At 61.9% G+C, this 25,841-nt stretch overlaps 1 protein-coding gene across 5 annotated transcripts; it reads left to right on the forward strand.

Moving 5' to 3' along the window:
- Positions 1-125: 125 nt before the first annotated feature.
- On the forward strand, positions 126-25,490 carry BMP1 (bone morphogenetic protein 1). Of its 5 annotated transcripts, XM_084221955.1 has the most exons (20): positions 126-303; positions 9,504-9,617; positions 9,692-9,838; positions 9,926-10,043; positions 10,634-10,812; positions 10,941-11,046; positions 11,392-11,516; positions 13,750-13,865; positions 14,081-14,183; positions 16,715-16,831; positions 16,906-17,051; positions 19,509-19,704; positions 19,779-19,904; positions 19,996-20,156; positions 20,628-20,808; positions 23,819-23,944; positions 24,022-24,149; positions 24,221-24,434; positions 24,515-24,765; positions 24,996-25,490. In XM_084221955.1, the coding sequence occupies exons 1-20, from the start codon at positions 165-167 to the stop codon at positions 25,128-25,130; spliced, it is 2,928 nt and encodes a 975-aa protein (XP_084078081.1). In that variant the 5' UTR covers positions 126-164; the 3' UTR covers positions 25,131-25,490. The 5 variants fall into 5 exon arrangements, 2 of the variants coding, with proteins under 2 accessions (XP_084078081.1, XP_084078082.1); XR_014616769.1 differs by lacking the exons at positions 23,819-23,944; positions 24,022-24,149; positions 24,221-24,434; positions 24,515-24,765; positions 24,996-25,490 and adding exons at positions 21,869-22,200; positions 23,127-23,226 and having other exon boundaries at positions 20,628-21,746; XR_014616770.1 differs by lacking the exons at positions 23,819-23,944; positions 24,022-24,149; positions 24,221-24,434; positions 24,515-24,765; positions 24,996-25,490 and adding exons at positions 21,869-22,200; positions 22,454-22,617 and having other exon boundaries at positions 20,628-21,746.
- The last annotated feature ends 351 nt before the right edge of the window (positions 25,491-25,841 follow it).

The raw sequence follows: 25,841 nt of genomic DNA on the forward strand, positions 1-25,841 counted from the left end.
CGCTTGAACCCGCCCCCGCCAGATCTCATTTCCCTAAAAAAAAAAAAAAAAAAAAAAAAAGAAGAAGGGAGAGAGAGCGAGGGAAAAAAAAAAAAAAAAAAAAAAAAAAAGCGAAGAAGGGAAGGAAAGAGGGAAGAGAGAAAAAAAAAACGCCGGCCGGAGCCATGGCCGGGCTGCGGAGCTGCGGGCTGCTCCTCTGCCTGCTCCTGGCCCGGGCCCTGCGCTTTCCGGACTATTCCTACGTGCTGGAGGAAGAGGAGGAGGACGAGGAGCCCCTGGACTACAAGGACCCCTGCAAAGCCGGTAGGAGCAGGGGGGATGCGCGGCCGGGCGGACAAAGGGGAGCGCGGGGGCCGCGGGACCGCGGCTGCGGGAAGGAGCGCGGGGGAGCGCGGGGACCGCCAGCGTGCCCCGCACGCACTTCGGGGCTCCGCACGGCCGAACTCGGCTCCGCAGCGCCGGGCCCGCGGAGTCCCGGCCGGCCGGGCTCGGGGGGACGGGAGGAGCAGCGGGTCCCGCTCCGGGATGCATCTGGTTGTACTTAGGGTGAGGAGCAGGGGGGGGCTGGCCCGGCGCCCCGCTTTCCCTCCCCGCTCTTGGCTGCAGCGGCAGCTGTCAAAGGCGGCGGGGAGCCCCCAGCCCCCCATCGCAGCCCCCCTCTCCATCGCCACCCCCATCCCTGAACCCACGCTCTGCACCCCTCGGCTTTCTCCCTCTCCCCCGGCCCGCAGCCAAAGCTCGTCCCCGCTGGGACACCCGGGAGGTGCCACCACGGGCTGGGGTCCCTCCGTGCCGGGACAGGGGGTTCGGAGTTGCTCCCCAGGTTTTGGAAGGGCTGGGAACAAACTGGGTGCTGCGGGGGGCAAATCCCTGCGTCCCAGTGCGCGCTGAAGGGGATGGAAGGATTTGGGGAGGGGGGAAACTGAGGCACGGGAGGGCCGTGCAGGGCTGAGCCTGCTGCGAGGGCCGGGGTCTGGCGGGGGATCACGTTTCTCTGTACTGGCATTGTCTGCGCTGCAAGGCGGCTGTTGATATAACTCTGTCTACACGAGGGCTTTTTTCTGGCCAAAAATCCTTCCCTTCCTGCCCTCCCGGGCTGAAACAGCAAGGCTTGCAAAACCGTCCGGGCAGAGCCGGCTGGAGCCTTCCCTCCGCTCCCGCTTCCTCCAGCTGAGCGGCGGGGACGAGGCTTCCCCCCGGTTCATGAGTTTCACCGCTGTCCCCTCCCGTGCACCCCGAGACCCCCCCTCGCCTCCCGGGGCCGGCTGTTGCCCCCTTCCCATTCCCGTTCTGCCTTTATGAGACCCTGATGGGATTAATTTAATTACGGGAGCCGGGGGTGGGGGGCGGGGGGGGCGATCAGGCCCTGCCACGCATCGAGCGAGCCGGGGATTCACCCACAGGACCGAGATGGTGAAATTCACTTTTCCAGGGAGCCAGAACCCCCTGGCATCCTCCTGACCGCGCACGGCTTCCCCCTGATCCCCCCACCCCGGCATCCCATGCGAGGATTTGGTTCAATTTTGGGGTGTTGAGACCCCCGAGCTCCGAGCAGCGCCAGAAACGGCCGAGCACCGAAATTCTGCCCCCGCCGCGGCTGCGGGGAGGGAAAACACCGGGAGAGGGATTTGTGTTCCTCATGCCAGAGGTATCCTGAGGCCACCGGCTGCCCGCGGCTCGCCGGCCACCCCGGGGATGCCACCCGTCTGCAGCGGTGCCAGCGGAAGGGGAAGAGCCTCCCGTGCCGCCGCGTCGCTTCCAAGGATGCCAAAACGGGAAACCGCCGGGAGATGCAGCCCTTGGAGCAGCCCCCGGGCAGCCGGAGAGGAAGGAACCGGCCGTGGCCCCGGTTTCCCTTCACCCGGTCAGGTCTCGGTGCCCGGGAGCAGCCGCCGGGTCAGATCCGGGTCGGATCTCCGGTTGGGAAAGGCGGCTGGAAGGGCTGGAAGGGCTCCCGGCGCCCCCAGCTGCGCTGGGACAGCGGCCCCGGGGCTCGCTGTGCCTCATCCCGGCCAGCCGGGGCTGGCTGAGCACTTCGGGGGTGGGAGCCGGGACCCCTGGGGTGCCCCCAGCACCGGGGGGATGGCATCGAGCCCGTCTTGTACCCCAGCTCAGCTCCATATCCACAATTTGGGGCGCTTGGCTAAACTGGGGGGCTGAAACTCCCCTGTCCAACACTCTACCACCCATGGGGAGAGGGACAGAGGGGTGCAGAGCCCTTGGGGGCTCACACAGCCCCCCAAGTGGGTGGTTGAGGGGATCTCCTCTCCCAAACTCCCACGGGGAGCTCAGCATCACCTGCGTGACGCAACCACGGGGCACAGGGAGGGGGCTGAGGGTCTGAGCCCCCCTCCCCGGCCGTAGGAGCTTCCCAGCCGTGCCTGGAGTTCTCCAGCCGCCGGGATTTCACCTAGATTACACTTTCCAGGCGTAGCCAGCCCAGGCTACTGGTTGCAGTCACACTTGTCAAGCTGCCCAAAAATATTTTCCAGCCGTTATATGTCACTTATTCATGCAGGGTAAAAATCCACCCGCGGAGCCCGGGGCCGGCGGGAGGCCTGCGGTTCAGGGCTCGGCAAACCTTGGAAATCTCCGGCCGATCGCGGGATCTGCTTTATCTTTGTGTAATCACCCGTTCGGCGCGGCGGCATCCTCCGGCGGGGGCCCGGGGTGCCGCGGCGGGGCCGGGGGCTCGCTCCTCGCTGCCCTCCCTTCCCTGGCTCCTGGGAAACGCCTCGGCTGCTGATTCACGCCGGCGGGTCGTGCCCAGGGGGGAGACGGCGCTTCCTGAGGCTTTATCCGGGGCTGGGAAACACATGGCCGGGAAGGACGGGGCGGCCCCGGGGAGAGCCGGGGAGAACAAAGCAGCCGGGAAGGGAAGCGGTGAGAGGAGGGAGAATGGCTCGCCGTGGGGTTTCCCCGAAATTTCTCCCCGGGAAGGGTGTTTTCCGGGCGACAACGAGTCATCCTGCTTGCCTGTGGCCGTGCTGAGGATTCTTGGAGGTCTCTGGAGAGAAAAAGGCTCCCACTGCATCCCGCCGAGCCGTGGTAAGAGGAGGGGCCGCTTATCACCTGGCCAGGGGCTGCAGGAGGGCGCTGCCGGCAAATTTCGAGTGGCAAACTTGGCATGGCAAACTTGGTGGGGCAAACTTGAGTGGCAAACTTGGCATGGGAAACTTGAGTGGCAAACTTGGTGGGGCAAACTTGAGTGGCAAACTTGGCATGGGAAACTTGAGTGGGGCAAACTTGAGTGGGAAACTTGAGTGGGGCAAACTTGAGTGGCAAACTTGGCATGGGAAACTTGAGTGGGGCAAACTTGAGTGGCAAAACTTGGTGTGGCAAACTTGGTGGGGCAAACTTGAGTGACAAACTTGAGTGGCAAACTTGGAGTGGCAAACTTGAGTGGCAAACTTGGCACGGGAAACTTGAGTGGCAAAACTTGGCATGGGAAACTTGGTGGGGCAAACTTGAGTGGGGCAAACTTGGAGTGGCAAACCTGAGTGGCAAACTTGGAGTGGCAAACTTCGTGGGGCAAACTTGAGTGACAAACTTGGAGTGGCAAACTTGGTGTGGCAAACTTGAGTGGGGCAAACTTGAGTGGCAAAGTTGGCCTGGCAATGTTGAGTGGCAAACTTGGTGTGGCAAACTGGGAGTGACAAACTTGGAGTGGCAAACTTGGAGTGGCAAACTGGAGTGGCAAACTTGGCATGTCAAACTTGAGTGGGGCAAACTTGAGTGACAAACTTGGAGTGGCAAACTTGGAGTGCCAAACTTGGAGTGGCAAACAGCGCTCCAAGCACGTGGGAAGGCAGTGGGAACATCCCAAGGGTTGGTCAGGGAGCTGGGAGCAGCCTCAGGAAGGGGTTAAGGTGCGCTGGGAGGGGGGATTGTGAGGACAGGAAGCACAACGGGGGGGATGTTTACAGACAGAGCCCCTGCGAGGATGCCCAGAGGTCTGTGAGCCCTTTGGCAGAGCCAGGGACGGGGACAGGAGAGCCCCACGTGCGTGGAGCTGGGTGTCAGGGCCCGTCCCCGTCTGCATTCCCTGCTCCTGCTGCCACCAGGCTTCTCTCCAAAGTGACAACAACCCCCCCGACATCCCTTGGCAGTGCAATTTCCAAATATTTTCCTTTGCAGCAGCTCTCCCTTTCACAGGGACTGGTGCTCTTGGCCCGGGATGTGTTTTCCTCGGTGACCTGGCTTTGCAGAGGGGATGTGGGGAGACCTCACTCCCTGCACACGGCTCCTTCCATCCCGGAGCTCCGGCGTGCCTCAGCCTTGGCATCCTCCACCCCGAGCCCTGGAGGAGGCTTTTTACTCCTTTTGCTGTCACGGAAGAGGAGCAGAAGGAAAAGGCTTCCCTGGAGTGCTCCAATCATCCCTCCCACTCCCAGCCTGCCCCCGACGGACGTTTCCTGCCCCTGGAATTCGTTCGCTGCCCGGGATGTTTATTCGAGGCTCCGCGGTGCTTATTTCATGGCCCGGAGCAGGCAAAGGGCTTGGTTGGAGCCTGAATGCCGCTGCCCAGGGCTGGGGAGGGAATTTGGCTGCGGGTGCTCAGGGAAGCTGCTCAGGGAAGCGTTGGCGGAGGGAGGATGCGCCTTGCACCGGAGGGAAGTCGGGATTGGGATCATCCCTCCAGCCTGGATGTTGTGCTGGAGCCTCTCTGCCTTGCCCAGTGCCGGGTGCTGGCACAGCCCTGGGCATCCCAAAACCACCGGCTGGGATAAGGATGCTCCAGGCAGGGAGCAGGAGGTGGGGGATGGCAGTGACGGATATCTGAGCTCTTGTGGGGTGCCCCGCGGTGCTGAGTGGCTCTATCCCCCCGTGCCTCAGTTTCCCTGAGCCTGCACAGGGGCCGTGATCTGGCCTGGCTCCCAGCCTGGCCTCCCAGGCTTGAATTCCTGCTTTGTGCCTGCTGTGCTGCTCGGAAGGTGCTCTGGGAAAGCAAATACTCCTCGCCCCGGCGTTTACAGGCTGGCGGCTCCCTCTCTCCCGCCGCCGGCGAGGGGCACCGGGAGAGGGGCTGCACCGGTGCCGGGGGGCAGGAGAGGGGCTGCTTCCCCTCCGTCTGTCCCCGCTGTCCCAAAATCCCGGGGTGTTCCGCATCCTTCCACCTCCACCCGCCGCCCCCACCGCGGGCAGCGCAGACCCCAGGGCCGGGGGACCCCCGGAGCAGAGGGATCCCCTCTGGTCGGGCCGCGGCCCCGGCGTGTTTGGCCGCGCAGCTGGGCCGGCGTGCGGGGGCGAGGGGCGGTGCGAGGAGCATTCCTCGCATATTTAAGGGCTCTGAGAGCCAGTGGGATGCTGCTCCGGTGGCTCCGCGGCTGTACAGCCCGGCAGCAGCCGGGACGCACCTATCGAGGATCTCACTTCCATCCCGTTCCCGGCTGGAGCAGAGACTTCAATCCCTGCTTCCTTCCACATCCCAAATCCGGCCTGCACAGGGAGGGATGCTCGGGACTCACAAGAGGATTTGGGATGGCTGGGATGGAGCTGCTGAGCCCATGAGGGAACGCTGGGCTGGGCAAATGCTGCCCACCCTGCACGGCGCCCTGTGAGGGCTCCTGGCACCCACAGGGATGAGGATCCCTCCTGCTCAGGAACCCTCAAGCTGCACAAGGTGGGGACCTGCACAAGGTGAGGGTCTTTCCCACCTGGTGCCCTTTGGTGGGATCTTGGCAGGGATGAGGGTCCCCCCTGCCCAGTGTCCTTCAAGGCCTGGTGAGACCCACAGGAGGATCTTTGATGGGATCTTGGCAGGGATGAGTGTCCCCCCTGCCCACTGTCCTTCAGGAGCAGGTGAGACCCACAGGAGGATGAGGATTTTTCCACCAGATCCACCCTTTGGTGGGATCTTCACAGGGATTAGTATCCTCCCTGCCCAGTGTCCTTCAAGGCCTGGTGAGACCCACAGGAGGATGAGGATTTTTCCCACCCTTTGATGGGATCTTGGCAGGGATGAGTGTCCCTCCTTGCCCACTGTCCTTCAAGGCCTGGTGAGACCCACAGGAGGATCTTTGGTGGGATCTTGGCAGGGATGAGAGTCCCTCCTACCCAGTGCCTTCAAGGCCTGGTGAGACCCACAGGAAGATGAGGATTTTTCCACCAGATCCACCCTTTGGTGGGATCTTCACAGGGATGAGGGTCCCCCCTGCCCACTGTCCTTCAAGGCCTGGTGAGACCCACAGGAGGATCTTTGGTGGGATCTTGGCAGGGATGAGGGTACCTCCTACCCAGTGCCCTCAAGGCTTGGTGAGACTGACAGGAGGATGAGGATCCTCCCACCAAATCCACCCTTTGGTGGGATCTTCACAGGGATGAGGATCCCCCCTGCCCAGTGTCCTTTGAGAGCTGGTGAGACCCACAGGAGGATCTTTGGTGGGATCTTGGCAGGGATGAGGGTCCCCCCTGCCCAGTGTCCTTCAAAACCTGGTGAGATAAGACCCACAGGAGGATGAGGATTTTTCCCACCCTTTGGTGGGATCCTGGCAGGGATGAGAGTTCCCCCCTACCCAGTGTCCTTCAAGGCCTGGTGAGACCCACAGGAGGATGAGGATTTTTCCCACCATTTGGTGGGATCCTGGCAGGGATGGGGATCCCTCCTGCCCTGCACCAGGCACAGAGCCTCCTCTGCCCCAGACTGACCTGGAATGTGATCCTGTGCTGTTTATCTGTTTGCTTTTCCCGGCTCCCAGAACATCGCGTTCGTGGCCCGGCCCCTTCCCAGCGCCGGTTTTATCCCATTTCTCCTGCAGCAGAGTTCCCAACCTTGGTGGGGCCCAAGGTCAGGCTCATCCCAAACTCTCAGCCATGCCAGAGAGGTCAGGCTGCTCCTGCACGGCTCACCTTGCCCAGGGGGATGCTGAGCTCCTGCATCCCAGGCAGGGAGGAGAGGGACCCGACAGGGGGGTCCGGGAGGATCGGGAGGTGCCTGTGGGATCAGGATGGGGTGCTGAGGGGTTTGGCCCTGCTCCGGATGAAAAACCTTGTTTGTCTAAAGCTTCAGCCCCGCGGTTACGTCACCGTTCCGAGAACCCGAAAGAAAACACAGCACAAAAAGTCAAACAACAGAGGAGGGCTGAGCTATCTCCCGCCTGCGCCTGCGGGGGGGGAAAGAGCTCCGTGGGAGCGGCTCCCAGAGGGCTGCCCGTGCTCTGGGGGGCGGCAGGGATGGAGCAGTGCTGATCCATCCCCCTCTCCCCTCCTTCACTCCCGACTGCTCCGTGCCCCACGCCTGGCCTTGGAGCTGGCATCGCTGGCATCGCTGGCATCCCGCTGGCACCGCGTCCCCCCGCTGGCACCGCCGGGCTCGGACCTTGCCCCCAGGGCCTGTGTGACCGAGCAGAGAGCAGCCCCTGTGGCACAGCCCGCGGTGTCCCAGGCTGGGAACAGCTCAGGGACGCCAGGACAGCTCCTGGGATGGCTGGGACCTGTGTCCCCTGGTTTGGGGTCTCTTGGGCACCGTGCCCTGGCGGGGTGAGGGGATGTGCTGCTGGGGCTGTGACCCCTCGGTGGGAGTTTCCTCCTGTTCCAACCTGGGCTGGCCCCAGCACAGGGCTGGGATCACTCCTGCCAAGAGACCCTCGAGTTTGCAGAGGGTCCCCCTCACTTCCAGGAGGTCCCCTTTGCTTGCAGGGAGTCCCCTCCACCTCTCCCGCAGGAACAGGGAAGGGACAAGTGGCAGCAGTGTGGCAGTGTCCCCAGGGAATCCCCTCGGGGAGCTGAATTGTGTCTGGGGGCTTTTGGTGAGCAGAGACCCCCCGAAAACACCCCACGTGTCACCTCAATCCACGGGTGCTCAGGGAGCGAGTGGGAGGAGGACGTGACGGGAGCCCAAACCGACCTGGAATTTCTCAACCCGGCACTCTGGGCTTGGCCCCGACGTGTCCGTGCAGGGATCGCTGCCGGGGCACCCCCGCGGCCCCGCCGGGAGCCGCCCCGCCGTGCCCTGCGGGGTTCTGGGGGAGCCCAGCTGCCTCAAACCTGCGGGAAAAGCAGCCCACCATCCCCGAGCTGGTCTGCCCGGCTCTCTCACGTCTCCCAAATCCCTCACATATGGTTTCTATATCACTTGGCTCCGCCGGCGCTTGCTCGGCTGTAAGCGAGCTTACTTTCCCTTGTCTTTCCATGCAGCTCTTGGCAAGGGATGCTCGTCCTGCTCCCCGGCCCTGGTCCTCCCCCGCGCTGCCCGTTCGGACACGTCTCTCCCGGCCGCGGGGAGGGTGTGGGGAGGCCGGGGCCGGCTCCTGCCTCTGCTCTGCCCTCAAATTGCAGCCTGGCCGTGCCAGCCGCCGGTCGCTGCCAGGGGAGGTGCCGGCCCCGGCTTGTTTGCTCTTCCCTCGGCGCTGCCACAGGTCTGCTCTCCACCCCGGAGCCTCCCCCGATGGGATTCACCCACCGGTCAGTGCTGGGGACAGCCCCAGAACGCGGCTCCTTCACCCCAAAACGCTCCACACCGCCTCTGCAGCGAGGTTTGGGCTCGGGGCCGTGGAGAGGGATGGGATCCAGTCTGCTCCTCTGATCCCGTGGCTGCTCCTCTCACCCCGTGCCGGCTTTCTGGACCTCTCAGGGTTATCCTAATTGTCCCGCCTTGCCTTCATAATTAGTGGCTCTTTTGGGATCCATTTGCTAACTGCTTGGAGCGCGACCTTGGCTCCGCTCGCCCTCATCCCCAGCGCTGCTCCGGCCACCCTATTCCCCAGCACTGCCCTTCCCAAGGGATGGCGAGCCCGGGGGGTTCCAGGCACCCTCAGCTCTCCCCAGGCACCCCCAAAACCGGTGAGGAACCCCCACCCCACTGCGGCCACCTCCGGAGCCGCGGCCTGACCTCAGCCAGCCCCGGCGTTTCTGCCGGAGCCGCCGCCTCCCCGGGGCTCAGGGCCGGCCAAGCACCGGGAGCCGCGCGTGTCCCGCGGCCCCGAGCCACGGAGGGGCCGTCGAACGGACGACAGAGAGGAGGAGGATGGGTTATGAGCAGGGTTGTGTCCTCCAGCCCCGTGATGCTGTTGGAGGAGGGTCCCGGCCCCGGCAGACGGCCGGCCCCGCTCCTGCGGGCTCCGGGCTCGGCGGGAGCTTCCCGGCCCATATGGCTCCCTCGGCGCTGGCAAATGACTCAGAGGTCGCTGGTTGGAGCATCCTGGGGCTGTCGGAGCTCGCACGGGGCTGGGGGGCAAGAGCCGGGCAGGAAGGGGGTCCTAAAGCCAGCAAAAGTCGGCGGGGGGGAAAAGGCAGTTTTGCAACACAAATAATAATAGAAACTCTAAAAAGTGATGGATGGGTTTTATGTGATCCAGATGTGAGAGCAGGGCTGGCTCCAGCTGCTGGGGAGTGAGGGGAGCCTGGCCAGTACCACGCTCAGCTGAAGGAGAGAGACAGGAGGAGGAGGAGGAAGGGTTTGCCTTCATCTTTGGGGCTTGCCAGGTGTTGAGGGGCTGGGGAGAAGCACCCGATGGGATTTGGGACCCACAAAGGAGGGTTCACACCTCCTCTTCCCCTCCCAGCCGCCTTCCTGGGTGACATCGCCCTGGACGAGGAGGACCTGCAGCTCTTCCAGGTGGACCGCGTGGTGGACCTGGCCCGTCACACCATCACCCGCCTGCCCTCCAACTCCTCAGGTACCGCCGCGCCCCCTGCGCGCCTCCATCCGCGGGGGCCGCCCCTGCTGACCCCCCCATCCCCATCCCCACAGGCAGCAACGCCACCAGCCCCCGGCCGGGCCACCCTCGGCGCCGCCGGGGCCGGCAGCGGGCGCGGAGCCGCCGCGCCGCCACCTCCCGGCCCGAACGGGTGTGGCCGGACGGGGTCATCCCCTACGTCATCAGCGGCAACTTCAGCGGTGAGTGACAGCGAGCCCAGGGGTGTCCGGCCGCGCCGTGCCTCAGTTTCCCCGCCGGGCTGACCCCCCCACGCCGCCCCTCCGCAGGCAGCCAGCGAGCCATCTTCCGGCAGGCCATGCGCCACTGGGAGAAGCACACGTGTGTCACCTTCCTGGAGCGCAACGACGAGGACAGCTACATCGTGTTCACCTACCGGCCCTGCGGGTATGCGCAGGGCTGCTTGGGGCTCGGTTTTGGGGGGGGATCCATCGGTTTGGGGTCCAGGAGGTGCCGGAGCTCGGTGCTCGCCGCCGGGGGATGAGGTCGGTGGCGCGGCACCAGCCCGGGCTTGCAGCGGGGCTGGCGCCAAAGGAAACAGGGGTTTGGACGAGCTCAGCATCTTCACACGTCAGGGCACAGCCCTGGCCAAGCAGATGGTGGTTAGGAGGAGGATTTCCCCTGGAATGGGAGCCCCTGCGTGGGCGCAAACCCTGAGCCCGGCTCCAGAGCGCGGGGCTGGAGCAGCTCAGCTGCAGGGCAGGGGCCAGCATGGCTCCAGGGAGCTGGGTGGGCACCCCTGGGAGCAGGAGCAGGGGACCTGGGGCTGGGGCAGCTGTGCCATGCCGTGCTGGGCCATGCCATGCCATGCCAGCGGCGGAGCTGTCCCAGTTTCCAGGCAGAGCTGACATGGGCGGGACGCCTGAGGTTCTGTATCAGGGATGATTCCCACATGCCCAGCATTTTTTGGTCCTGGCTGGGGAACACTGAGATATCCACAGCAGAGAGCCAGGGATCACCTGGTGGCTCCCCTGCAGGTGCTGCTCCTACGTGGGCCGCCGGGGAGGGGGACCCCAGGCCATCTCCATCGGCAAAAACTGCGACAAGTTTGGCATCGTGGTGCACGAGCTGGGCCACGTCATCGGCTTCTGGCACGAGCACACGCGCCCCGACAGGGACGACCACGTCTCCATCATCCGGGAGAACATCCAGCCAGGTGGGGATGAGCTTCACTCCTCCCCCTCCCCCTCCTCCTCCTCCTCCTCCTCCTCCTCTTCTTCTTCTTCATCCCTGCTGCCGAAGTTGGGGTCCCCCCTGGCAGTGCCCCCATGCTGTGCTCCTCAGGGCAGGAATACAACTTCCTCAAGATGGAGCCTGAGGAGGTGGAGTCGCTGGGGGAGACCTATGACTTTGACAGCATCATGCACTACGCCAGGAACACCTTCTCCAGGTACAGCCTGGGCTGTCCCCTGGTGTCCCCTCACGTCCTGGGGACAATGGCACGGTGTCCCCAACCCCTGAGGATGGTTACCAGCTGTGTAATTCCTTCCAAGAAAGTTAATTCCTTCCAAGAAAGGTTTCCATTGGCATTTTGAGTGGGATGAAACCCCTCAGGTCCCTTCCCAGAGCAGGGAATTGCTGTCCCCGCTGTCACCTCCTCTGGGGACACGTCCCCGCTGACTCACCGCCCCGCAGGCTTTAATTAGCCAGGCTGCTTTAATTAGCCAGGCTGTTTTTAGCATCCTTCCCCGGCGGTGAGGCCGCAGGGCCGGGGCTCATCCCTTTCCTGCCCCAGGGGCATCTTCCTGGACACCATCCTGCCCAAATACGACGTGAACGGCGTCCGTCCCGCCATCGGCCAGAGGACACGGCTCAGCAAGGGGGACATTGCCCAGGCCCGCAAGCTCTACCGCTGCCCAGGTGAGTGCCACCCCCCCGAGGGCACAGAGAGCCCAGGGGAGCACCCCCAGGTTGTATTTCCCAGGAAACACTCGGCTTCACCCCAAATCTGGGTGGATTCTCTGTTTCCAGGGGTTTTGGGGTGCTCGCTGCTGTGGGGTTCCCTAAAGAGCGCTCGAGGTGCCTTCTCCCCACTTTGGGGGGCTGTGAGCAGAATCTGCCTGGGTGAGGGTGTCCTCAGCTCCCCTCTCTTCCCACTCCTGCAAGAAAAGAGGATCCCCCCCAGAGCGTTGTCCCAAAAAATCCTCTCCAGAGCATCTTCTTGGAGCAGCCCTCAAAAGAGCATCCTCCAAAAGCATCCCCAAAAATCATCTCCCAAAGAAACCCCCCAAAGAGCATCAGCCAAGAAAATCCCCCAAGAGCATCCCCCAAAGAGCACTGCCTGCCAGAGCATCCCCCAAAGGGCATCTCCCAAAAAGCATCCCCCAAAGAAATCCCCCAAAGAGCATCCTCTAAAGAGCATCTCCCAAAAAAATCTCCCAAAAAATCCTACAAAGGGCATCTCCCCCCGAGCCTCCTGCAAGAGCATCCCCCCAAAAAATCCTACAAAGGGCATCTCCCCCCAGAGTCTCCTGCAAGAGCATCCTCCCAAAAAATCCTACAAAGAGCATCTCCCCAGAGTCTCCTGCAAGAGCATCCTCCCAAAAAATCCTACACAGAGCATCTTCCCCCAGAGCCTCCTGCAAGAGCATCCCCCCAAAAAATCCTACAAAGAGGATCTTCCCAGAGTCTCCTGCAAGAGCATCCCCCCAAAAAATCCTACAAAGAGCATCTCCCCTCAGAGCCTCCTGCAAGAGCATCCCCAAAAAAATCCTACAAAGAGCATCTCCCCCCAGAGCCTCCTGCAAGAGCATCCCCCTAAAAAATCCTACAAAGAGCATCTCCCCCCAGAGCCTCCTGCAAGAGCATCCCCGCAAAAAATCCTACAAAGAGCATCTTCCCCCAGAGCCTCCTGCAAGAGCGTCCCCAAAAAAATCCTACAAAGAGCATCTCCCCCCCAGAGCCTCCTGCAAGAGCATCCCCCCAAAAAATCCTACAAAGAGCATCTCCCCAGAGAATTCCTACAAAAGAATCCTTCAAGGGAAGAGCATCTCCCCAAGAGGATCTTCCCCCTGAAAAATCCTCCAAAGTCCATTCCCCCAAGAGCAGAACATCTCCTGAGAGCATCCTCTGACCCCACAAACACCCTTGGAGGGCGAATCCTCCTCCAAGAGCCTCCTCCATCCCACCCCTGCCCCCAGAGGGCTTTGGGGACATCCTGATCCCATCAGAGCCCACAAATCCCCCTGGGGCCGGAGCAGATCATCAGCAGAGCTCTGTTGTCACCTCGAAGGGCCCTGGGACTGTCACCATGAGGGGTGGCATTGTCCCAGGCGCGGGGAGGGGGTGGCTGGCACGAGTCCCCCGACGGCAGGCACGTGCTCCGGGGCTGTGCTGGCAACATCTGCAAGGAGTTTGGCTCCCGCACGCTCCCGCTTAATTCCAGCAACTAATTAGCAGCCTGGAAGAGGGAAGCCTTTGTGAGGGGCCCCACGGCCGTGCCGCCTTCAGGGGAGCAGGAAAAGTGATTAGTTTGGAGCGAGGAAAAGCAGGAAAGAAAAAAAAAGGAGAGCTCCCTCCGTGGATCATAAGCGTCCCCCTCTTTTGTTTCCACTCAAAGCGAGGAGGGAAAAAAGGCAGCGAGCCCAGGTTTCAGGCGGCCTTTTTGCACCGTTTCACTTTTCATCTGGTGCCCCCCGCTCCGAGCGGGAGGGTGGGGAGGGGGGCGGCCGCGCTGGCCCCCCGAGAGCCGCGGCGGAGCTCGGTGTGCCGCCTCATGTGGCTTCCAGATGGCAGCGCTGGGCCGGCTCCAGGCGCGGCCGCGGAAACCTGCCCGGCCCCGCGGCGTGGCACGGCACGGCACGGCACGGCACGGCACGGCACGGCACGGCACGGCACGGCACGGCACGGCACGGCACGGCACGGGGGGGCCGGCAGCGCTCCCGGCCCCGGCCACGGCCTTGGAGGAGTGCCACGGAGCCGGGAGCCGCTCCAGGGAGGGTTGGGGATGGCGGTGATGTGGTTTATTTGGGTCCTAAGGGTTGGGAATTTGGGTGGGAAAAGGGTGGTGGGGGTGGGGGTGAAGGCAGTGATGCCCTTCCTGCTGCTGGGGGGTTCCCTGAGGGGTCTGAACCCCGATTTTCTCCCTCTGCAGCCTGTGGGGAGACACTCCAGGACAGCCAGGGCAACTTCTCCTCCCCGGAATTCCCCAATGGATACTCTGCCCACATGCACTGCGTCTGGAGGATCTCGGTCACCCCCGGAGAGAAGGTACTGACTGCTGGGGTGACGGCTCCCGCCCTCTCCCAGCCCTCCTCTCCCTCCTCCCAGCCTTCTTTTGGGGTGTCCCAAGCCCCAGCATCCCCCTGTGGGGCGGGATGCTCCGGGCAGAGCGGGTCTGGGCTCCACCGGGTTCCCCCGGCTCCCGGCAGATGGGGTGTGGGGAGAGCTCACCCCACGCTCCTCCTGCTCCTTCCCACCCTCAGATCATCCTGAATTTCACCACCCTGGACCTGTACCGAAGCCGGCTGTGCTGGTACGACTACGTGGAGGTGAGAGACGGGTTCTGGAGAAAGGCCACGCTGCGAGGTAACAACCCGGGGCCTCCTGCCCGCTCCTCCTGCCCGCCGGCACCGCTCCGGGCAGCGGGGCCGGGGGATTCCCTCTGCCCCTCTGCCTGCCTGCTATCCCAAACTCCTGGGGAGGGGGGAATTACTCCCCAGAGGGGTTACTGAGGTGAATGGAGCTCCCAGTTTAGCCCACACCAGTGAGAGCAGTCGGGGTGATCCAGCTGTCCCCAGGGAGTGACGGTGTCCCATGCCACCCCGAGGAGCTGGGTGTTCCCCAGGGAGATTCCAGGGTCCTGGTCCCATCCCTGTGATGTTCCCCAGGGAGATTCCAAACCCTATGGTGCTCCCCAGAGAGATTCCAGGGAGATTCCAGCAACCCAGTCCCATCCCTGTGATGTTCGCCAGGGAGATTCCAGGATCCTGGTCCCATCCCTGTGATGTTCCTCAGGGACATTTCAGCATCATTGTCCCATCCCTGTGATGTTCACTAGGGAGATTCCAGGGTCCTGGTCCCATCCCTGTGATGTTCCCCAGGGAGATTTCAAACCCTGTGGTGCTCCCCAGAGAGATTCCAGGGAGATTCCAGCAACCCAGTCCCATCCCTGTGATGTTCCTCAGGGACATTCCAGCATCATTGTCCCATCCCTGTGATGTTCTCTAGGGAGACTCCAGGGTCCTGGTCCCATCCCTGTGATGTTCCCCAGGGAGATTCCAGGGTCCTGGTCCCATCCCTGTGATGTTCCCCAGGGAGATGCCAGGGTCCTGGTCCCATCCCTGTGATGTTCCCCAGGGAGATGCCAGGGTCCTGGTCCCATCCCTGTGATGTTCCCCAGGGAGATTCCAGGGTCCCAGTCCCATCCCTTTGATGTACCCCAGGGAGATACCAGTGTCCTGGTCCCACCCCAAGGAGCTGGATGTCTCCCAGGGGAATTCTGGCTCCTGGTCCCATCCCTGTGATGTTCCCCAGGGAGATTCCAGGATCCCAGTCCCGCCCCTGTGATGTTCCCCAGAAGATTCCAGGGTCCTGGTCCCGTCCCTGTCATGTTCCCTAGAGAGATTCCAGGATCCCAGTCCCATCCCGTGAGCTGGATGTTCCCCAAATCCCAGGATCCCCAAGTCCCCTGGAATCAGCAGCTGGAGTGAAACAGCCAGAAAAGCTGGAGGGGATTGGGGGGAGGAGGGGAGGGAGAAGCAGCCTTTGGCTTTGGGCTGGAAAGGGGCAGCAGGGGGACCAAGAGGAGGTGGTGGTGAGGAAGAGGAGGTCATGAGGAGGAAGTCATGGTGAGGTAGACAAGATTGCAGAAAGGAAGAGGTGATGATGAGAAAGAGAAGGAGAGGGCAAGGAAGAGGAGATGGCGGCGAGGAAGATGAGCTGGTGAGCAGGAAGAGGAGGTGCTGGTGAGGAAGAGGAGGTGGCAGTGAGGAAGAGGAGGTGGCGATGAGGAAGGGGAGATGATAATGAGGAAAGGGAGGTGGCAGTCAGGAAGAGGAGGTGGTGAGGAGGAAGAGGAGGTGGCAGTGAGGAAGTAGAGGTAGAGGAAGTCATGGTGAGATAGACAAGGTGGCAGAAAGGAAGAGGTGATTATTATGAGAAAGAGAAGGAGAGGGCAAGGAAAAGGAGGTGGCAGTGAGGAAGAGGAGATGGCAGTGAAGAGGAGGAGATGGCAATGAGGAAGAGGAGGTAGCAGTGAGGAAGAGGAGGTGGCAGTGAGGAAGAGGAGGTGGCAGTGAGGAAGAGGAGATGGCAGTGAAGAGGAGGAGATGGCAATGAGGAAGAGGAGGTAGCAGTGAGGAAGAGGAGGTGGCAGTGAGGAAGAGGAGGTGGCAGTGAGGAAGAGGAGGTGGCAGTGAGGAAGAGGATATGGCAGTGAGGAAGAGGATATGGCAGTGAGGAAGAGGAGGTGGCGGTGAGGAAGAGGAGGTGGCGGTGAGGAAGAGAAGGTGGTGATGAAAAAGAGGAGATGGCAGTGAGGAAGATGAGATGGCAGTGAGGAAGATGAGATGGCAGTGAGGAAGAGGAGATGGCAGTGAGGAAGAGGAGATGGCAGTGAGGAAGAGGAAATGGCGGTGAGGAAGAGGAGATGGGAATGAGGAAGAGGAAGTGGCAGTGAGGAAGAGGATATGGCAGTGAGGAAGAGGAGGTGGCAATGAGGAAGAGGAGATGGCAGTGAGGAAGAGGAGATGGCAGTGAGGAGGAGGAGGTGACGGTGAGGAAGAGCAGGTGGTGGTGAGGAAGATGAGGTGGTGATGAAAAAGAGGAGGTGGCAGTGAGGAAGAGGAGATGGCAGTGAGGAAGAGGAGATGGTGGTGAGGTAGATGAGATGGCGGTGAGGAAGAGGAGATGGCGGTGAGGAAGAGGAGATGGCAGTGAGGAAGAGGAGATGGGAGTGAGGAAGAGGAGGTGGCAGTGAGGAGGAGATGGCGGTGAGGAGGAGGAGATGGCGGTGAGGAAGATGAGATGGCAGTGAGGAGGAGATGGCGGTGAGGAGGAGGCGGCGGTGAGGAGGAGGAGGGTCCCAGCACGGCAGCCCAGCACGCCTTCCTCCCCAGGCAGGTTCTGCGGGAACAAGCTGCCCGAGCCCATCATCTCCACCGACAGCCGCCTCTGGGTGGAGTTCCGGAGCAGCAGCAACTGGGTGGGCAAAGGTTTCTTCGCCGTCTACGAAGGTAGGGGGGAGCGGCGGGGCCCCGGGGGCGGCGGGGGGCCCGGGGGGGCTCAGGCTGCTGCTCCTCCCTTCCAGCCATCTGCGGGGGGGACGTGAAGAAGGACAATGGCCACATCCAGTCCCCCAACTACCCCGATGACTACCGGCCCAGCAAGGTGTGCGTCTGGAAAATCACCGTGTCCGAGGGCTACCACGTGGGATTGACCTTCCAGTCCTTCGAGGTGGGTCAGCGTCCCCCCTGGGAAATTGGGGTCACCTCCAGCCAGGCCTCATCAGCTCTTGGAGGTCTATTTCACACCCAAGATAGCTCAGCTAACTCATAAGGCTTAAAATCAGCAGGATGGCTTTTGTGGGAGCGTTGGAAATAAAGAGGTTTTAATAAAAGGCAAAATAACAAAACTCTTTACAGGGAAAAACCGAGCCAGGTGCCAGAGGTTCTTGCCCCTGGTAAAACACCTCACAAAAGCCATTGGTTTCTTTGCTCTCTTCTTTTTCTAGTAAATTGCTCAGGTGGGACTTTTTGGCTCCTGTGCAATTGGCCATCCTTAAGTTTGAGGTGAAGTCCCCCAAGCCTATGACGTGTCTGATTGAGGAGAGAAACTTCTGGGCTCTTTTTCTTTTTGAGGAGACAAAGGAGAATTTTGTCACTCTGTCAACAGGGGGCACATCCCTGTATCCCCGAGGCTGGGGAGGGGTCGTCTCCTCATCCCAGCACTCCTCAGGATGGGCTTGGGGCTGCTGCAACACCTCCGTGCCTCAGTTTCCCCTCAGGGCAGGGGTGGGAAGGGTTTGGGGGTGCTGGGAGGAAACCACCCCTGTTCTGTGGCAGCAGCTCTGACCACGGAGAGAAACACGACTTTCCCAGGCATCGTTCTGGGAAAAGGCTGCAAGGGGATCAGAGAAAAGAGTGAGGAACAATTCTGATCTTAACTCCCTGCACCTGCCATTGGGAACATGTGGAATGTGCTGTGGAGATTTGATTACCAAAGGGGGGTTTATTAATTAACCAATAGTGATGGTGTTTTAATTAAAGGACCAATCAAGTCAACCCGTAGCGAACTAAGACAGAAAAGAACAATGGGTTTCTAAATCAGGATGATTGACCAGCCCTCTGTGAATGCATGCAGGCTGCATCAATTATTGCCCTGCCAGGGGCTGTCTTACTGTGACATCTGTCTTGCTGTCACACCTTACTGGCACACCTTACTGTGACATCTTACTGTGACACCTTATTGTGACACCTTACTGTCACACCTTACTGTGGCACCTTTCTTATTCTGATATCTTACCGTGACGTCTTACTGGCTATCTTGCTGTGACATCTTTTTTATTGTGATATCATACTGTGACACCTTACTGTGCCACCTTACTGTGCCACCTTACTGTGATGTCTCACTGGCCATCTTACTATGACATCTTACTGTGCCACCTTACTGTGACATCTTACTGTGACTTCTTACCATGACATCTTACTGTGACACCTTGATGTGACACCTTGCTGTGACATCTGTCTTACTGGCCATCTTACTGTTCATCTTACTGTGACACCTTGCTCTGACATCCTCCTGGTCACCTTATTGTGACACCTTTCTTACTGTGACACCTTGCTGTGACACCTTGCTGTGACATCTGTCTTACTGGCCATCTTACTGTGACATCTTACTGTGACACCTTGCTGTGACATCGTCCTGGCCACCTTACTGTGACACCTTTCTTACTGTGACACCTTGCTGTGACATCTTACTGCAATGTCTTACTGTGACATCTTTCTTACTGTGACTTCTTACCATGACATCTTACCATGACATCTTACTGGCCATCTTACTGTGACACCTTTCTGTGACATCTTTCTTACTGTGACATCTTCCTGGCCACCTTACTGTGACATCTTTCTTACTGTGACACCTTGCTGTGACACCTTACTGTGACATCTTATTGTGACATCTTACTGTGACATCTATTTTACTGTGACATCTGTCTTACTGGCCATCTTACTGTGACATCTGACTGTGACATCTTTCTTACTGTGACACCTTACTGTGAGTTCTTACCATAACATCTTACTATGACATCTTACTGTCCATCTTACTGTGACACCTTGCTGTGACATCCTCCTGGCCACCTTACTGTGACATCTTTCTTACTGTGACATCTTACTGCGACCTCTTACTGTGACATCTTTCTTGCTGTGACATCTTACTGTGACATCCATCTTACTGTGACATCTTACTGTGACATCTTATTGTGACGTCTTACTGGCCATCTTACTGTGACATCATACTGTCACACCTTACTGTCACACCTTACTGTGACATCTTACTGTGACATCTTACTGTCACACCTTACTGTGACACCTTACCATGACATCTTATGTTGACATCTTACTGTTCATCTTACTGGCCATCTTACTGTGACACCTTGCTGTGACACCTTACTGTGACATCTTATTGTGACATCTTACTGTCACATCTTTTTGTGACACCTTACTGTGACATCTTTCTGTGCCATCTGACTGTGGCATCTTACTGTGACATCCTACTGTGACATGTTACTGTGACATCTTACTGGCCATCTTACTGTAACATCGTCCTGTGCCACCTTCCTGTGCCACCTTCCTGTGCCACCTTCCTGTGCCATCTTCCTGTGCCATCTGACCGTGCCCCTGTCCTGCCCCCCAGATCGAGCGCCACGACAGCTGTGCCTACGACTACCTGGAGATCCGCGACGGCAGCAGCGACTCCAGCAGCCTCATCGGCCGCTACTGCGGCTACGACAAACCCGACGACATCAAGAGCACCTCCAACAAGCTCTGGATGAAATTCGTCTCCGACGGCTCCATCAACAAGGCCGGCTTCGCCGTCAACTTCTTCAAAGGTTTGGGGGGTGCTCCGGGGGGATGCTGGGGGTGCTGCAGCCCCCCGGCCGCTGACGCCCCCTGCCCTGCCCAGAGATGGACGAGTGCTCCCGCCCCAACAACGGCGGCTGCGAGCAGCGCTGCGTCAACACGCTGGGCAGCTACAAGTGTGCCTGCGACCCTGGCTACGAGCTGGCGTCCGACAAGCGCCGCTGCGAGGGTGAGCGTCCCCCCGAGACCCCCGCCCCGCGCCCCTCGCCGCGCCCCCAGCCCCGTGGGGGTGACGGGCGCTGGGTGGTGCCGCCCTGCAGCCGCCTGCGGAGGTTTCCTCACCAAGCTCAACGGCTCCATCACCAGCCCGGGGTGGCCCAAGGAGTATCCCCCCAACAAGAACTGCATCTGGCAGCTGGTGGCCCCCACCCAGTATCGCATCTCCCTCCAGTTTGACTTCTTCGAGACCGAGGGCAACGATGTGAGTGGGGGGAGCAGCCCCTCTCTGCCCCTCTCTGCCCCTCTCTGCCCCTCTCTGCCCCTCTCTGCCCCGTGCCCACACCAGGGGTGCAGCCCCAAACCCCTCCAGCCACGGGCAGCTTGGCTGGCAGCACATTTTGGGAGGTTTTCTACTCTTCTGGGGGACAATTGGTTCCTGCTTCAGAACTGGGGGTGCTCTCAGGGACTTCTTCGAGACCGAGGGCAACGATGTGAGTGGAGGGAGAGCAGCCCCTCTCTGCCCCTCTCTGCCCCTCTCTGCCCTATGCCCACACCAGGGGTGCAGCCCCAAACCCCTCCAGCCACGGGCAGCTTGGCTGGCAGCACATTTTGGGAGGTTTTCTACTCTTTTTGGGGACAATTGGTTCCTGCTTCAGAACTGGGGCCGCTCTCAGGGGCTGCTGGTGGCCCCCAGGGTGGCACCACGGTGTCCCCAGCCCCGTGTCACCCCCAGGTGTGCAAGTATGACTTTGTGGAGGTGCGCAGCGGGCTCACGGCTGACTCCAAGCTGCACGGGAAGTTCTGCGGCGCCGAGAAGCCCGAGGTCATCACTTCCCAGTACAACAACATGAGGATCGAGTTCAAGTCCGACAACACCGTCTCCAAAAAGGGCTTCAAAGCCCATTTCTTCTCAGGTAGAGCTGCCTGGCCCCAGCACGGGCACCCCCTGCCCTCCCTCACCCAGCCAGCCCACCCCAAACCGCCGCTAACGCTTCCCTCACCCACGCCAGGGGTGCAGCCCCAGCCCCAAAACCCTCCAGCCACGGGCAGCCTGCCTGGCAGCACATTTTGGGAGGTTTTCTCCTCTTTTTGGCGACAATTGGCTCCTACTTCAGAGCTGGGGGTGCTCTCAGGGACTCCCCAAACAGCCAGGGGATGCTGGGGTCCAGCTGGGGACAGGGATGTGCTCGGCCCTGGGTGCTGCACCCCTCGGGTGGCATTACCAGGGTGGGGGGACGGTGACACCCCGCTCTGCTGCTGCTGCTGCTGCTGCTCCCCGCTCTGCTGCACGGCACTGGCTCCCTCCGCTCCCCGGGCAGGGCGCTCCGCATCCCAGCATCAACATCCGGCTCCGGCTGAGCTCCCCGGAGCGATCCCTCCTCCCAAAAACCATCACCTGCCTCTCCCTGTCTGCCCACGGGCCGCCCTCCACTCCCGGGCGGTGTCACCAGGCATGGGGACACCAAACGCAGGGGCTGGACCCTGCGCTGGGGGCTGCCACGGGACCCTGGCGCACCAGACGGTCCCCTGGGTGTGGCACGGTGCCCTGGACACCGTCCCAGCTGTGAGACACCCGCGGCACCCACCGTGAGCCTCCCGTGGGCCGTTTTTGAGGGGCAGCGCTGCTGCTCGGCGGCGGAAGCGGCTCCCCCGGAGCCCCCGGGGGTTTCCCGGAGCGGCAGAGCCCCGCGGGCCGGGCGTGGAGTGTCTTTGCTTTATCTGTTTAATTAAAACCAAGGCGAGTAGGGCGGCCCAGGGGGCCCAGCCGTCGGGAGGCGGCACCCTCCACAAAGCGATTCCTCGAGGATTCCTCGGGGAGCCCGGCGGCCGAGCGGGACCACGGGGCAGCCGGGTGAGTCTCCCCCCGGAGCATTTCGGGCTCCTTCCCTGTCCCTTTTCCCTTTTCTTCCTCACCCCACGGGATGTGCGGTGACAATAGACTACCAAACCTTCTCTCCGCCTTCCCCCGCTCAGGTCTCGGGCTTTCCCGGCAGCAGGACCGGCCACAGCGGGGTCCCTCCTCTGGTCCCTCCGGGGTTGCTCCCTGGGCAAAACCTCTCCCGTGCGGCCCCTTTTTGGCCGCGGAGGGTCCCCGTGCTCCGGACGAGCTCCATCCCTCGGTGCCGCGGGCAGCCTGGCCGTCTGGGCGCCCGTTTTTCCCCGCTGAAGACGTGACCCCTTCCTCCTCCTCCTCTTCCTCCTCCTCCTTCTCCTCCTCCTCCTCCTCCTCGCGGCCCGGGGCTCCGTCGGCTCGCGCGTAAGGATGCGCATTCCTCCCGGGAATCCGCCACGGTGTCGGCATCCAGGTACGTCCCCCCGGCCCTCGGCCGAGCCCCGCCCGGCGCTGGGGGGTCCGCAGCGGGGGGAGAGGCGCTGCCGGGGGCTGCGGGGCGGTGAGCAGCCCGGAGCCGTCGGATGCCCGCGGGGGAGAACGGTGAGCGCACGGCGATGCCGGGTGGCGGCGAGCAAGCTGGTTGGAATAAAGGATTGCTAAAGACACCGGCCCGGTGGGCTTCTTTCCGCTGCCAACTCTCTCCTGCTCTTGTCTCGCCCGCCCAGGCTCCCTCCGTCCCGCCAGCTCCCCCCGCGGTGCTGGAGCTGCTCTGAGCCCAGGAGCCCCTTCCCAACCCCAAACGGGCCTTTCTGCCTCGCTTCCTCCTCCCTCAGACCGAGGAGACGTCAGGTTACAGCCTCTGCTTGAGAGGCGGCCGCGGGGCCCGGGGGGCCGGGGCAGGACCCCCTCGCCGCGGGCTCCAGGAGGGATCCCGGCTCCTCTCCGGCACCGCTGTGAGCTCGGAGCGGGACGCTGGGGGCTCTGGTGCCCGCTTGCTGCTGGCTTCCCTCCCCAAAACACCGCCCCGCGGGCAGGGGGAGCGAGGGGGAGCGATGGGACCTGGGGGGGGTCGGGGAGGGGCTGGCGAGCCCCGAAACCGGCGGTAGGGAGCTCGGGCAGCGGTGGGAGGTAAATCCGGCCAGCTCGGGGTGATTCCAAACCCCTCCAGTGCCATTCCCAGACCGGACAGCCCTAGGAACCCACCCAAAGCCCAACCTCATCCTCCTCCTCCTCCTCTTCCTCCCCGCAGAGCCGCTCGCCCCGGCCGCAGAGGGGCTCCCGGGGGTCTCCTCGCTGCTGCTTCCCCCCCGGCTGCCGCTCCGCATGCCCCCCCAGTCCCGCCCCCGCCGCCCCCCGCCCCCCCATCGCTCCCCCCCTTCTCTCCCTCTCTCTTTGCAGAGAAGAAGCAGCAGCTGCAGCCCCCGAAATCTCGCCCGCCCGGCCTGAAGTTCCGCATGCAGAAGCGGCCGCGGGGCCCCTCCTGAGCCGCTCCATCCTCTCCGTCTTTCTCAGGAACGCCGCGGCCCCGGAGCCGTGCGGGAGCACGGTGGGACCGAGCCGAGCCGAGCCGTGCTGCCGGCCCTGGCAGCCTTTTGCTTGACAGAACTGGTTGTTGACCTTATTTTTATTTTTTTTTTACTTTTTTAAAACTTTTTTTTTTTTTTTTTTTTGGTTCTAAGCACCCCACCCCCTCGGTTTTGTCATTGACCAGCTGACCTTGTTTGTTTTATTTTTTCCCCCCCTCTCCCTATTTTTACCGTGTCTGTGACATTTCCTATCGATGAGTAAAGAGGGACTCCCGCGTCCTGGTCTTTCTTGTGCATCTTTGGTTGTCACTGTGTGTTTTTCTGCCTCCCCCCCGTCCGTCCTGGCAGCAGGTAATGGTGGCACCCATGGGTGAGCCCACGGGAGAGGAGGAGCCGTCCGTGCCCGCGGGGGCTGGAGCTGGAAGCGGGATGCTGGAGCTGCTTGCTGCTGCCCGGGGGCGCTTGCTTGGCTGGAGGGCAGCGGGGCTGTGGGGCCGGGGGGGATGGAATTGCACCATTCCAGGCTTTCCCAGCCTGCTCAGGGATCTTTCTGCTCTCTCCCAGACAAGGATGAGTGCTCCAAGAACAACGGGGGCTGCCAGCACGAGTGCCTCAACTCCTTCGGCAGCTACGAGTGCCAGTGCCGCAGCGGCTTCGTGCTGCACGACAACAAGCACGACTGCAAGGAAGGTGGGTCCAGCCCGCCCCTCATTCCCTTGGGAACCCCCCCAGCCACACCTCCATGACCCTCCTGGCTGTCCCCACAGCTGGCTGTGACCACAAGGTGACATCTGTCTCGGGGACCATCACCAGCCCCAACTGGCCCGATAAATACCCCAGCAAGAAGGAGTGCACCTGGGCCATCAGCACCACGCCGGGGCACCGCATCAAGCTGGTAGGGGTTGGGGGGTGGGGGGCGCTGGGGTCCCCTCTGCCGAGCCCCAACCTCACCCTGAACCTCCACAGAGCTTCTCAGAGCTGGATGTGGAGGCACAGCAGGAATGTACCTACGACCACCTGGAGATCTTTGACGGGAAGGACGCCAAGGCCCCGGCGCTCGGCCGCTTCTGCGGGGCCAAGGAGCCCGAGCCCATCGTCTCCTCGGGCAACAAGATGTTCCTCAAGTTTGTGTCTGATAACTCCATCCAGAAGAAGGGATTCGAGGCCACCCACAGCACAGGTACCTGGGTGGGGCCGGGAATTTGGGTTTTGGGGTGGGGGCACAGCCCGAGCGCCCCTAAACCCCGGCTTCTCCCGCAGTGTGCGGGGGCCAGGTGCGCGCCGAGGTGAAGACCAAGGACTTGTATTCCCACGCACAATTTGGGGACAACAACTACCCGGGGGGCTCGGACTGCGAGTGGGTGATCATGGCCGAGGAGGGCTTCGGCGTGGAGCTCATCTTCCAGACCTTCGAGATCGAGGAGGAGGCCGACTGCGGATACGACTACATGGAGCTCTTCGACGGCTACGACGGGACGGCCCCGCGCCTCGGCCGCTTCTGCGGCTCCGGGGTGAGCCTGCCACGGAGGGGACATGGGGTGAGGTGGGGTGGGGTGGGGGGCGAGGAGGGAGGGTTTGAGGTGATGGATGTGGCAGAGCCAGAGCAGCGTGGAGAAATCCCTGCAGGAATTTGGTCTGGTGTGATGATTCCCACCCTTGGTGGTGGAAATATTCCCAGCCACGATGGGTGCTCACCCCGGGGTGCTCGCGGATCTGAGCACCCCCTCCCTCACCCCCGCAGCCCCCCGAGGAGGTTTACTCGGCCGGAGACTCGGTGATGATCCGCTTCCACTCGGACGACACCATCAACAAGAAGGGTTTCCACCTTCGCTACACCAGCACCAAGTTCCAGGACACGCTGCACACGAGGAAATGAGGGCCGGGGGTCCCGGCCCCGCCGCGGGCAGGGGAGGAGGAGGAGGAGGAGAAAGAGGAGGAGAAAGAGGGCAGGGAGGACGGCGGGGAGCGCTGCCCCGCACAGACTGCACGGAGGAGGAGCACACAGCCAACCTCAGCACTCAAGACACGCTCGCACGGGGCCCCGGGGCTCGGGCGCCCACGGCACGGGGGGCACAGGGGGGGTCCCCGCCGGCAGCCGCCCACCCCGGTGTTGGGGGGGCCGAGCAGGACCCGCTGCCCTCCCCTGCCCCGGCCAAAGCTCTGAATGTACAAACCAGTAACCGGGAAGAGCCCAACACACACAAGGTGCTGTCTCTCTCTTGTACCCATGAAATAAATACCCTTGTACTTGGAGCGGGGGCAGCCCCGGCCTCTTTGCTTCCAGCCCAGCAGAACAGCACCCAAAATGGGGCTGGACTGGGGGGGGAAGCAGCCAGGACCCCAATCCTAAGGGAGGAGCCCCATCTTTGGGGTTCTGATGGAGCAGAGCCAGGAATTCCAGCAAAGGAGCAGCCAGACCTGGCAACAGCGGGTCCTGTGGAGGGCGGTGGGCTCGGAGCCCCCTGCCCCCCAGGACTCTGCAGGTGGGTTCCCTCCCCCCCCACACCTTTATTTTGAGGTGTCTCTGAGGCAGAAGAGCAGCCGCTGTGGGGTGGGTGGGTGGGTGGGTGCCACGTGCCGTGCCCAC

This window comes from Fringilla coelebs (genome assembly GCF_963513975.1).
Source record: "Fringilla coelebs genome assembly, chromosome: 26".
Classification (NCBI taxonomy): domain Eukaryota; kingdom Metazoa; phylum Chordata; class Aves; order Passeriformes; family Fringillidae; genus Fringilla; species Fringilla coelebs.